A 13825-nucleotide genomic window follows, 5' to 3' on the forward strand; every position below is an offset into this window, starting at 1 on the left:
ATGATTGGGCATCAGTGCATTTAATGTCTTGGTCTTCTCCCTATGGTTGCTTGGACTGCCCGGTTGAGATTCATGACACTGAATGATCAAACAGCTCCTCAGACTGATCCATGTGGACTGCTTTGGAGGATGGGGGGATTTGGCATGGGGTGAAGTAGAGGGAGGATGCTTATGGCTGACTAGTGCAGACTGACTGCTGTGTACCTGTGACTGGGAGGAAGAGGAGATGGTGGGTCTTCTTGACGCATGTTGTGTCATCCACCCTAGGACTTGTTCTGCATCCTGCTGATGTGATGTATGGGGAGAACCACTTCTAAGTAATGGCAGTGGGCATGCCTCACCTCTAGAAGATGGAGCGGTTGCTTTAGTGGGAGTTGCTTGCAATGCAAACTTGGCATGTCCTTTACCACCACCACCACTACTGACACGTCCCTTACCCCTTGCTTTCTTCATGTTCCCTTTCATTTTTTCTTTTTTTTTTCCGTTTTGTTTATTTTTTAGTATAGTTTCATGTAACTTATCAGCTAACTTTGTAGTTTGGGTTTCTTTTTGTTTTATATTAACAAAAAAACACTGCCACCTAAATAGGCCGTAATCCACACAATATGTGAGAACTGAAAGCCACAGAGCGTAGCTTGTATCTTTGGGAGCTGGCCTTGTTTGACGCAGTGTAATTGAATTCCCCAAACCCCATTGCTAGCTGCATAATGCGGCTTCACACAACTGGATTCCTATTGTGGAATCTGCGGTCAGCATCCACAGGGTAGCTGAGAATCTACCTCACCTCTGTGTGTATATACTGAGGGGAATATAACTTAACTCTGTGTGCATATACTGAGGAGAATCTACCTCACCTCTGTGTGTATATACTGAGGAAAATCTACCTCACCTCTATGTGTATATACTGAGGAGAATCTACCTCACCTCTGTGTGTATATACTGAGGAGAATCTACCTCACCTCTATGTGTATATACTGAGGAGAATCTACCTCACCTCTATGTGTATATACTGAGGAGAATCTACCTCACCTCTATGTATATATACTGGGGAGAATCTACCTCATCAATATGTGTATATACTGAGGAGAATCTACCTTACCTCTATCTGTATATACTGAGGAGTTTCTATCTCACCTCTGTGTGTATATCCTGAGGAGAATCTACCTCACCTCTGTGTGTATATACTGAGGAGAATCTACCTCACCTCGGTGTGTATATACTGAGGAGAATCTACCTCACCTCTATGTGTATATACTGAGGAGAATCTACCTCACCTCTATGTGTATATACTGAGGAGAATCTACCTCACCTCTATGTGGATATACTGGGAAGAATCTACCTCATCAATATGTGTATATACTGAGGAGAATCTACCTTATCTCTATCTGTATATACTGAGGAGTATCTATCTCACCTATATGTGTATATACTGAGGAGAATCTACCTCACCTCTGTGTGTATATACTGAGGAGAATCTACCTCACCTCTATGTGTATATACTGAGGAGAATCTACTTCACCTCTATGTGTATATACTGAGGAGAATCTACCTCACCAATATGTGTATATACTGAGGAGAATCTACCTCACCTCTATGTGTATATACTGAGGAGAATCTACCTCACCTCTATGTGTATATACTGAGGAGAATCTACCTCACCTCTATGTGGATATACTGGGGAGAATCTACCTCATCAATATGTGTATATACTGAGGAGAATCTACCTTATCTCTATCTGTATATATTGAGGAGTATCTATCTCACCTATATGTGTATATACTGAGGAGAATCTACCTCACCTCTGTGTGTATATACTGAGGAGAATCTACCTCACCTCTATGTGTATATACTGAGGAGAATCTACCTCACCTCTATGTGTATATACTGAGGAGAATCTACCTCACCTCTATGTGTATATACTGAGGAGAATCTACCTCACTTCTATGTGGATATACTGGGAAGAATCTACCTCACCTCTATGTGTATATACTGAGGAGAATCTACCTCACCTCTATGTATATATACTGGGGAGAATCTACCTCACCTCTGTGTGTATATACTGAGGAGAATATAACTGAACTCTGTGTGTATATACTGAGGAGAATCTACCTCACCTCTACGTGTATTTATATACTGAGGAGATTCTAACGGACCTCTATGTGTATATACTGAGGAGAATATAACTGACCTCTGTGTGTATATACTAAGGAGAATCTACCTCACCTCTATGTGTATATACTGGGGAGAATCTACCTCACCTCTGTGTGTATATACTGAGGAGAATATAACTGAACTCTGCGTGCATATACTGAGGAGAATCTACCTCACCTCTGTGTGTATTTACTGAGGAGAATCTACCTCACCTCTATGTATATATACTGGGGAGAATCTACCTCACCAATATGTGTATATACTGAGGAGAATCTACCTTACCTCTATCTGTATATACTGAGGAGTATCTATCTCACCTCTATGTGTATATACTGAGGAGAATCTACCTCACCTCTGTGTGTATATATACTGAGAAGAATCTACCTCACCTCTGTGTGTATATACTGAGGAAAATGTACCTCACCTCTATGTATATATACTAGGGAGAATCTACCTCACCAATATGTGTATATACTGAGGAGAATCTACCCTATCTCTATCTGTATATACTGAGGAGTATCTATCTCACCTCTGTGTGTATATACTGAGGAAAATCTACCTCACCTCTGTGTGTATATACAGAGGAGAATCTACCTCACCTCTATGTGTATATACTGAGGAGAATCTACCTCACCTCTATGTGTATATACTGAGGAGAATCTACCTCACCTCTATGTGTATATACTGAGGAGAATCTACCTCACCTCTATGTGGATATACTGGGGAGAATCTACCTCATCAATATGTGTATATACTGAGGTGAATCTACCTCACCAATACGTGTATATACTGATTAGAATCTACCCTATCTCTATCTGTATATACTGAGGAGTATCTATCTCACCTCTATCTGTATATACTGAGGAGAATCTACCTCACCTCTATGTGTATATACTGAGGAGAATCTACCAACCTCTATGTGTATATACTGGGGAGAATCTACCTCACCTCTCTGTGTATATACTGAGGAGAATATAACTGACCTCTGTGTGTATATACTAATGAGAATCTACCTCACCTCTATGTGTATATACTGGGGAGAATCTACCTCACCTCTGTGTGTATATACTGAGGAGAATATACCTCACCTCTGTGTGTATATACTGAGGAGAATATAACTGAACTCTGTGTGCATATACTGAGAAGAATCTACCTCACCTCTCTGTGTATATACTGAGGAGAATCTACTTCACCACTGTGTGAATATATTGAAGAGAATCTACCTCACCTCTATTTGTATATACTAAGGAGAATCTACCCCACCTCTATTTGTATATACTGAGGAAAATCTACCTCACCTCTGTGTGTATATACTGTGGAGAATCTACCTCACCTCTGTGTGTATATACTGAGGAGAATCAACGTCACCTCTATGTGTATATACTGAGGAAAATCTACCTCACCTCTGTGTGTTGTAGCACAGTGGGAGTTAAAGAGCACTCCAAAGCGTCACTTTTCGTTTTGTTTGGTTTATTTACACAGTCTTTAACAGAAACATAAATAACTGGGTCTCCAGATGAATAGTAAATGATAGCAACACAAAAGTCTCTGTTCAGGATTAACCCTCCTCAGTCCGGAGGTGACGCAGGTAAATCCTCAGCTGAGGAAACCATACAAGTCCTTAGAGGTGCACAGACCTGTGGATGTCCAGAGCGCTGCTGGTCCTTATGCCTTCACTCTCTCAGGCTCTGGTCCAAGGGCAGGCGTATCCCCAGGGGTCCTGCTAAAAGCTTTGCAGCGCCTCGTCCACAGCGCCTCTTTGCTCTTACTGCAAGTCACAGAGCAACTCCAGCCTGTATCTCCCAGGCACACTCCCCTCTGCCTTCCACCTGTCTCCTTAAATGGCAGGCTGGACAGGTGATAAGATCTGGCCTGGAGTGGAAGAGGACCGGACTACCTCACAGAGGCTAATAAACTCATACCTTCCACTCCAGACCATTCCTCTTACCCTGTTACAGTGTATATACTGAGGAGAATATACTTCACTTCTATGTGTATATACTGAGGAGAATCTACCTCACCTCTATGTGTATATACTGGGGAGAATCTACCTCACCTCTCTGTGTATATACTGAGGAGAATATAACTGACCTCTGTGTGTATATACTAATGAGAATCTACCTCACCTCTATGTGTATATACTGGGGAGAATCTACCTCACCTCTGTGTGTATATACTGAGGAGAATATACCTCACCTCTGTGTGTATATACTGAGGAGAATATAACTGAACTCTGTGTGCATATACTGAGAAGAATCTACCTCACCTCTCTGTGTATATACTGAGGAGAATCTACTTCACCACTGTGTGAATATACTGAAGAGAATCTACCTCACCTCTATTTGTATATACTAAGGAGAATCTACCCCACCTCTATTTGTATATACTGAGGAAAATCTACCTCACCTCTGTGTGTATATACTGTGGAGAATCTACCTCACCTCTGTGTGTATATACTGAGGAGAATCAACGTCACCTCTATGTGTATATACTGAGGAAAATCTACCTCACCTCTGTGTGTTGTAGCACAGTGGGAGTTAAAGAGCACTCCAAAGCGTCACTTTTCGTTTTGTTTGGTTTATTTACACAGTCTTTAACAGAAACATAAATAACTGGGTCTCCAGATGAATAGTAAATGATAGCAACACAAAAGTCTCTGTTCAGGATTAACCCTCCTCAGTCCGGAGGTGACGCAGGTAAATCCTCAGCTGAGGAAACCATACAAGTCCTTAGAGGTGCACAGACCTGTGGATGTCCAGAGCGCTGCTGGTCCTTATGCCTTCACTCTCTCAGGCTCTGGTCCAAGGGCAGGCGTATCCCCAGGGGTCCTGCTAAAAGCTTTGCAGCGCCTCGTCCACAGCGCCTCTTTGCTCTTACTGCAAGTCACAGAGCAACTCCAGCCTGTATCTCCCAGGCACATTCCCCTCTGCCTTCCACCTGTCTCCTTAAATTGCAGGCTGGACAGGTGATAAGATCTGGCCTGGAGTGGAAGAGGACCGGACTACCTCACAGAGGCTAATAAACTCATACCTTCCACTCCAGACCATTCCTCTTACCCTGTTACAGTGTATATACTGAGGAGAATATACTTCACTTCTATGTGTATATACTGAGGAGAATCTACGTCACCTCTGTGTATATACTGAGGAGAATCTACGTCACCTCTATCTGTATATACTGAGGAGAATCTACCTCACCTCTATATGTATATATGCTCAGAAGATTCTAACTGACCTCTATGTGCATATACTGAGGAAAATATAACTGACCTCTGTGTAAATACATTGAGCATGATAAAACTGACCTCTGTGTATATACTGAGGAGAATATAACTGGCCTCTGTGTGCATATACTGAAAGGCTGTACAGTACATAAGAAAGCAGCCATGGATTGCAGGGATGGAGCATTAAGGCTAAGAAGGGGTGCAACCTCCAGTCGGAGGGTAAATTTGAATCAAAGGGGCATTACCTTTAAGAGTAAAAAGTGAAGAGAGTGGGAGGGGTGGCACATTCTGCAGAAGGACATCGGTACATGCAGTCTGAGGAGAATGTAACGCTCCACTATGTGTATACATATTTTATTTCTCCGTTTCTCTAAAGTAACCACGATTTCATCTATACCAAGTTAACTCGGGTGAAGCCAGGTATATCGGCAAGTAAAGACATATAAACATGATGCAGCTTCTCTGTCCTCTGTAAAACTGTAAAATGTCCGCTGGTTACACTGTGTCTATATTATGTATGGCTAGGTCATGTTATATAGGCGTCTAATGAAACTCTGCCCATATGCAAGATGAAGGACACATTTGGTGGCATCAGCAAGGTGCCCTGGCTGCTGATTGGCTACACACTGACCTCTGCAGCAGGCATTATCGGATATTCGATATTCCCGCAATTTCCGGCAAAAATCCAGATTTAATCCAATTTGATTTAGCTAAAATCAGGCAAATTTTATTGCCTGGTAAATCAGGATGAGTAGCACTACAGGATAAGTAATGTATGCACAGAGTGACTCCACCAGCAGAATAGTGAGTGCAGCTCTGGAGTATAATACAGGATGTAACCCAGGATCAGTACAAGATAAGTAATGTATGTGCACAGTGACTCCACCAGCATAATAGTGAGTGCAGCTCTGCAGTATAATACAGGATGTAACCAAGGTTCAGTACAGGATAAGTAATGTATGTACACAGTGACTCCACCAGCAGAATAGTGAGTGCAGCTCTGCAGTACAATGCAGGATGTAACTCAGGATCAGTACAAGATGAGTAATGTATGTGCACCGTGACTGCACCAGCATAATAGTGAGTGCAGCTCTGGAGTATAATACAGGATGTAACTCAGGATCAGTACAGGATAAGTAATGTGTGTACACAGTGACTCCACCAGCATACTAGTGAGTGCAGCTCTGGAGTATAATACAGGATGTAACTCAGGATCAGTACAGGATAAGTAATGTATGTGCACAGTGACTCTACCAGCAGAATAGTGAGTGCACCTCTGGAGTCAATACAGGATGTAACTGAGGATCAGTACAGGATAAGTAATGTATGTACACAGTGACTCCACCAGCAGAATAGTGAGTGCAGCTCTGGAGTATAATACAGGATGTAACTCAGGATCAGTACAGGATAAGTAATGTATGTGCACAGTGACTCTACCAGCAGAATAGTGAGTGCACCTCTGGAGTCAATACAGGATGTAACTGAGGATCAGTGCAGAATAAATAATGTATGTACACAGTGACTCCACCAGCAGAAGTGAATGCAGCTCTGGAGTATAGTATAGCTGAGGATCAGTGCAGAGTAAGTAATGCAATGCAGTTAGCCAGTTCTAGGTTGTACAAAGGTCTAAGTTACATGACATTACCCACACTATTTGTGACAGTTGCCTGCGATCTTGGGAAACGTTTAGGTTACATTGCCGTAATCCAACCTAAAGTTCCGGCAGACCTTACTGTAATCCACCGGTCTGCACACTTCTTGCTTTATACAAGGTGAGCGGATCCTGTGTAGATCTTTTGCACTGCCCTGTAATGAAGAAATGCTCCTTGCAAGAAGAAACATGTGAACAGGCAGCACAGCAAGGAGCACACAGGCTGCAGCCCAGGGGACTAGGAAGATTCCTGACTATATCTGAAAGATGAAACTATTAATGAGCATCTAGCTGAATACTTGTATAATATTTTGCTTCATTTCTTCCTTACAGGTTTTAGAGACCAATCAATGATTAAATTTGGTCACTTCAAAAATGGGAAAATTATCTTGAAAACCCCAACTAGAATTGAACCTTCGTATATCGTACTGGAAAAGCCCACATTTTGCTATGTTGGTGCTATTGGGAAACAATATACATCAATTTGGAGAAGAAAGAAGTCGTATCCAATTAATGGGAAGGTTCTTATATACTTCCGGGTCGTCTGTCCAGGGCAGGATGATATTATGGAGTACAGGATTCACCTCTACCTGCTTCCTGCTGGCATACCCAGCTTGAAGGTAAAACTGGAGTAATTGTACGTATAATGCAGAATATGGGGGGAAAAAACACCCAATACAGGGAGGTGAAAAGCATTGGACCCCTTAGAGAGCCCTCAGGAGTAGCCCAAAGCTAAATCAGTGTCCGAGGGTGCCAGCACCTGCAGTGAGACTTTGTCCACTTTTAAAGATTTTTTTCATGGATATCTCAATGATGTCTGGCGTTAATGTTAGACCCCAGTTGTTCACATTGAGAGACTCAGAGAAATTCTTGGCTTCGGTAATACTCCCTGGCCAGGTCGTCATCTATATACCTCAACTAGTAATTCACTCTCTGAGCCAAGGGTGTTAAGGACCGCTGCACGGCCACATAACCTTTCAAGTCTTAAGGTCCAAATTAGTTCGTATCTGGGTGCACCAGGGAGGCCAAGAACTAGACAGAGCTCACACACAAGGCTGTGGTACGCGCGCGTGTTACACATACACACGGCTGTGGTACGCACGTGTGTCACACACACACGGCTGTGGTAGAGGGCATCAGATGCCACCCCTTGTTAAGCCATTTCCATCCTCTGCATCTCCAGCAGCACTTTGCACATGTGTGCGTGTTGCTCATGTTGCCACGATTTCTATGCAAATAAGGAAGATGGAAAAATACCTCTTCAGCGCCACCTATTGGATGGTAACATTCCTGCAAATCAAAGTGACTTTTTAACAAGTCTTAACAATGATTTGGAATAGAAATCCAAGCCAGAAAACCATGCACACACAGATGATTTTAGGTGTTTGCCCCTCATCAGTGCGCAGCAGGCTTCAGACTTAGTTTGTGAGAGGCCTGTGATGTGGGTCAGGATGGGTGTCGTGTCTCTTTAATCTAATAAGGACCGTGTGTGGTAAATATACGGTGCTCAGTCCCGGGCTTAAAGCCCAGCTGATAATAAAATTACGGCAGGCATTTAAACCTCAGACATGCGCACATTAGTGTGCGTGCGTTCCTGTGTGGCTGTGCTCGAGCTGTCAGAGACTTGCTTTGATACACTATAGTTGCGGTAACGATCGGGACCAATCATGTGTCTCTGCACAAATGTGATCACCATGAGAACCAATCATGGTGGTCACAATCAGAAATGTTTAATAAATATGTGACAGGCAGCTTCACTCTGCCCCTTCTCTCCTCAGGTCACTAAACTAATATTACTTTAGTGTGTTACAGTATATTTACAAATCACGTTAGGGCATCACTTTATTGTCCGTCTAGCGTTAGTTTACATTTTTGTACATTAGGGCATTATACATTATATATCTATATATATAGATAGATATATACTTTAGTGTGCTACAGAATATTTACAGGTTCCATTATACATTAGGGCATCACGTTATTATCCATCTAGGGTTAGTGTATATTTCATTTTGGGTCCTACAATGTGTCCCCACATAGTATTATGGCCACAATGGGCAGATTTTTGAGCACTGGAGAAACAGGCGTGTCAATTTTGTGGTGTATGCCTCACTTTTTATGTGCTCTGCCCCCCCCCCCCCAAAAAAAAAGCTGTCTTTAAAAGGAAACATTTGGGGAAAAATTAAATTTTAATATTTCTCACTTGATTTGTATGAATTTACGTATAAGTCTGTCGTCAGTCTATTACTGCATTTAGAAACTGTTGGGGGTCTTCAACGGAGACCAGTGCTGATGTTGCCTGAGTCCAAATTCAAAGGAAAGTTATAGCGAGTACTCGGAGAACCATAAGAACCCACTACACACACACAGCATAGTGACTCTAAATGAATTCTACTTTATTGTGAACATTGCCAATTCTTATACAGGAAGAAGGAGGCGTATCCAAATGTTGCCTGGTACAAAGATTAGTGTTACAAAGGTGAAACTACTTGTCGCTTACTGGTATAAAGGTGAAACTACTTAGGACTTATTGACATCTACCAAATAGTCTCAAAGCTCAAATACACAAAATTTACCCAAGTCAGGAGATTGCTGGTGCATTAGACAATAGTTCTATAATAATTGTGTGTTCTCTCTGTTAACATAGCTTAGCTTGTCTGTTGACTTCTTATCTTAAAATCCTAGTTCCTGGCACTACAAAGCATAAGTTTTAGTCCTTATCTGGCGCCTTGTGTCTTAACACAATGTCCTTGGAGCAAGGTCCAGACTAAAAAGCAACATCTAAGTTAATGTCTTCATTGTTCTATTTATCCTTATTTTTCCTTATATTATGTCACTTAGAAACAAGATTAACCCTTCACATAATCCCCCATTTGGACATCAGAGCCACCATTTTCTCCTGGTACTGTCACCCGTTGGTGCCGACTCCAGCCGGATCCCCAGGTAGGAATGGTGCACTCTATGTCCATCTAGGGTGTCATGACATTTAAATAGGTGCAGAAAATCGGCTTTCAGTACATCTAGCTACGCACGAAATTATTATGTTTATTGCAACATAAACACATAAGATTATCATTACTACTTGTATTATACTTTGTAAAATTCCCATGAACCAACCTCCTAAACCCGAGAACCAATTAGCTGGGTTGAGGATACTAAAGGTATTTCCCCACCATGCATCCCTGCTTTCTGAATTATGTTTATCATAATCTTTCCTTAGCTGTTGTATGTCTTCTAATTTTCTCCTAACTTCCATTATACCTTCGTTGTTTATATAACGGCAAGAGGTAGGACCGATTATCTGGCACATGCCTCCTTGGGAGGCTGTGAGATAATCCAAAACTACGGTGTGCTGGTTGGTTACTACGATGAGTTGGTTTTGTACTGCTAAAGTGGTGTTTAGGATTCCGAAAATATCCCATATTTGGTCGTCTAGGTAATCGGTGGCTTCCACTAGTTTATCATAGGTTTGCATCAGCATGGGATACACAAATAATACGCTAAAGAAGGCATTTGTTTGTCCCATTTGTACTACATATGGTCTACCACTTTTTCTAGGTGTGTTATCTGCCTTTCTCTTATACATTGTGTGTTTGGGAAAAGCTCTCATGTCTGGGTTGTCTAGGATGAAGGTGGCTGGTGTAAGTCTGACTAATATACATGTGGCATTTATGCCGCTAGGGAGCCATTTATATGCTCCTTCACCGCAAGCCCAATACATTTGATCGGGCAATCTATAAATCTGAGAATTTTGTAGAAGTAAGCTCCGTACTACCAGGGAGAATCGTGTCATGTAGGTGTTATTTGCTTCCTGTGTTGTGTAATTCCACTGAGGGTCATGCAATATTGTGTTGAGGGTATAGCTGGCACTCATACCTGAAGCTTCTCCCGTAATGTTCACACTAAAGCTTACTTTAAGACCCTCCTGCGGTATCTTACCTAAGTTAACTCCCCTAGTTTGGTTCCGGACCACCCACTTGTTCCCTTGATTTACCAGCGCACGTATGTTCTTACTATTTCCGGTTAAGTTACCCTGCCACCAGGGGGGGGTTGTCCACCCGGTGATTGGGATAGCCATAGTGGTGTTCCATCTGTCCTTATTTCTTGTTTCATTATTGGCCATAGTCATGTTCCGTTCCCATGCAACTACTTCTGCAGGTGGGACCGGGATGGCCAAATAAGGTAGGCTAGTGCCAGTTACCGGCGAGTGCGTGCAGATTCAACAGTTCTTGGCCTGTGAAGGACCCAGTCCGTCCACCAAGGTTTGAAAAGAATTGTCATGTCCGGGTCCAGGCTGGACCTCCTCAAAAGCAGATGTCAAAGTCAAAATTCCCAATATCCCCCACTCAAACAACGCCGGAAGCCCACCCATTACTTTTCCTCTGGTTCAGGAACTTTCTTGCAGTGGGAAGCGTGTATCCAAGTACCTCTTCCTTCCACCTTTACTGAAGTAGGTGTTGTCAGCAGGACTTGGTATGGTCCGTCGAACCTTGGTTCCAGGGCTTTTCTTACGTGCTTTTTCACGACCACCCAATCTCCAGGTTGCAGGGAGTGAGTTCCTTCTAGATTGTCAGGGTCTGGAATTGAGGAAAACACTAGATCGTGTGTTACTCTCAGTTTACGACATAGTTCTTGTACATATTCAGTAACCTTATCACACCCCTGCTGCAGGGCCTGCGGATGGTACAGGCCTAGTCTCGGCACGGAGCCAAATAGTACCTCATATGGGGAGAGACCTGTCTTTCGATTGGGGGTGGTGCGTACAGAATAAAGAGCCATCGGGAGACACTCTGGCCATGATTTCCCAGTTTCTGCCATGGCTTTTTGTATCTTAAGTTTCAATGTGCCATTAAGTCTTTCTACTTTTCCCGAACTCTGCGGATGGTAGGGAGTATGGAAGGCTTGTTCCACTCCTAATGCTGACATAACTTCTTGCATTACATGACCAGTAAAATGAGTACCTCTATCACTTTCAATGGTCTCTGGGACCCCGAATCTACATACCAACTCTGACACCAGTTTTTGTGCAGTGGCTCGTGCAGTGGCCCTGCCCACCGGATATGCCTCAGGCAACCCGGAAAAGAGGTCCACGCATACAAGCACGTACTCATACCTTCCTGATTTGGGCAGCTGGATATAATCTATCTGCAGTCTCTGAAAGGGGTACAATGGTCGGGGTGAGCATTTCCGAGGGGTTTTCACCACCTGACCAGGATTGTGTAGCACACATACTTCACATGCCTTGACATATGCTTTTGCCATCCTGTCAAATCTGGGGCATACCAAACCTTGTCTACCATTGAAACCATAGCATTGCGCGAGGCATGTACCTTTCCATGGGCCAGTGACGCCAGAGTGGGGTAGGCAGAGGCCGGTAAACATGCTCTATTTCCCATCATCCAAACGTTCTCTACCTTCTTTCCTCCTGCTAGGGCCCATCCCTCCTCCTCCATCCTGGTAGGTTTAAGTACCACATTGGTCGGAGAAGTAGTCCCCGTCAGTGTGTCCACACCCTTCTTGGAGATTCCCATCTCCGTATCCGGGTGTGGGGCCGACCGCGTCATTACCTTGTCGCACACATGGTCCCTTCTGTCCAGTAGGGCTGCAGCTTTTGCTGCTCTATCGGCCTTCTCGTTGCCCTTACTCTCCATGGACTGACCCTGGGTGTGTGCCTTAACCTTCACTATGGCCACCTGTTCTGGCAACATGATAGTCTTCATCAATGCACTTACAACTTCACTATTCTTTATCGGCTTGCCTTGAGCTGTAAGGAAGCTCCGTGTGCGCCAAATAGGCCCATAGTCGTGTGCCACACCAAACGCATACCTGGAATCTGTGTAGATGTTGGCAGTTACACCCTCGGCTAGTTTACAGGCTTCAGTCAAAGCGCACAACTCGGCCTCCTGTGCTGACATATGTGGAGGCAGTGGTTTACTTATCAGTACCTCGTGCAGAGTGACCACAGCATAACCCATGACAAAACTGCCCTTCTCATTCAGGTATCTAGATCCATCCACAAACATTTCAAGGTGGGGGTTTAGGAGGGGTTTGTCAGTGACATGTGTGAACCCAGCTGTCGCCTGCTCCATGAGCGCTGCACAATCATGCTGGTGTTCTGCGTCAAAGGCCTCCTCCTTGTTCGTCAGAGAATTTGCAAAAAGCTGATCCCCTGTACTTACTCCCCCATTTGAATCAGTGTCACCTAATGGTAATAAGGTGGCCGGATTCAAAGTGGTGCAACGTTGAAATGAGACGTTGGATGAAGAGTGTACTACAAGTTCCATTTTGATCTGTCTAGCAAAGAACAGATGTCTACGGCTTACCTGTGTCAGAATTCCATGTACATCATGAGGGGTGAGGACTACGAGGGGGTAGTCTAAGACCATCTCAGAGGCTTTTTTCAAGTAGTGCTTGTACTGCCAGAACTGCTCTTACACAGGAGGGTGAACCTCTGGCTACTGCGTCAAGATGTGCACTGTAGTATGCTACAGGGCGCTTTTTGTCAGCATGCTCTTGTGTGAGGACGGCAGTAGCATGTCCCGCCGTCACAGTCACAAACATTTGAAATGGTTTATCATAGTCTAGCAGGCCCAGTGCCGGAGCACTGGTGATCTGTATTTTCAGCTGATGGAAGGCTGATTCAGCTTCCGGAGTCAAAGCACACGGCTTAGAACCCAGGCAGTCATGCAGAGGCTGCATGGTCATGGAGGCAGAGCGGATCCATGGCCGACAATATGAAACTAACCCCAGAAACGTCCGCAACTGAGCATGGGAGGTAGGGAGGGGCATGTCCTCCACCA

At 43.7% G+C, this 13825-nt stretch overlaps 2 protein-coding genes across 5 annotated transcripts in view; both read left to right on the top strand.

The window, feature by feature from the left end:
• Positions 1-13825, top strand: part of LOC136577168 (histone H1-like) — a 205214-nt gene that overhangs the window by 133378 nt on the left and 58011 nt on the right. The gene's annotated exons all lie outside the window — the stretch shown is intronic.
• LOC136577671 (NACHT, LRR and PYD domains-containing protein 1b allele 3-like) overlaps positions 1-13825 on the top strand; it is an 83272-nt gene that overhangs the window by 45684 nt on the left and 23763 nt on the right. For all 3 annotated transcript variants that reach the window (XM_066577581.1, XM_066577582.1, XM_066577584.1), the window contains exon 4: positions 7359-7645. In XM_066577581.1, the coding sequence (XP_066433678.1) occupies positions 7359-7645 (287 nt within the window). The remainder of the gene's footprint in view (positions 1-7358; positions 7646-13825) is intronic.

The sequence above is a fragment of the Eleutherodactylus coqui genome, chromosome 8 (genome assembly GCF_035609145.1).
Source record: "Eleutherodactylus coqui strain aEleCoq1 chromosome 8, aEleCoq1.hap1, whole genome shotgun sequence".
Taxonomy (NCBI): Eukaryota; Metazoa; Chordata; class Amphibia; order Anura; family Eleutherodactylidae; genus Eleutherodactylus; species Eleutherodactylus coqui.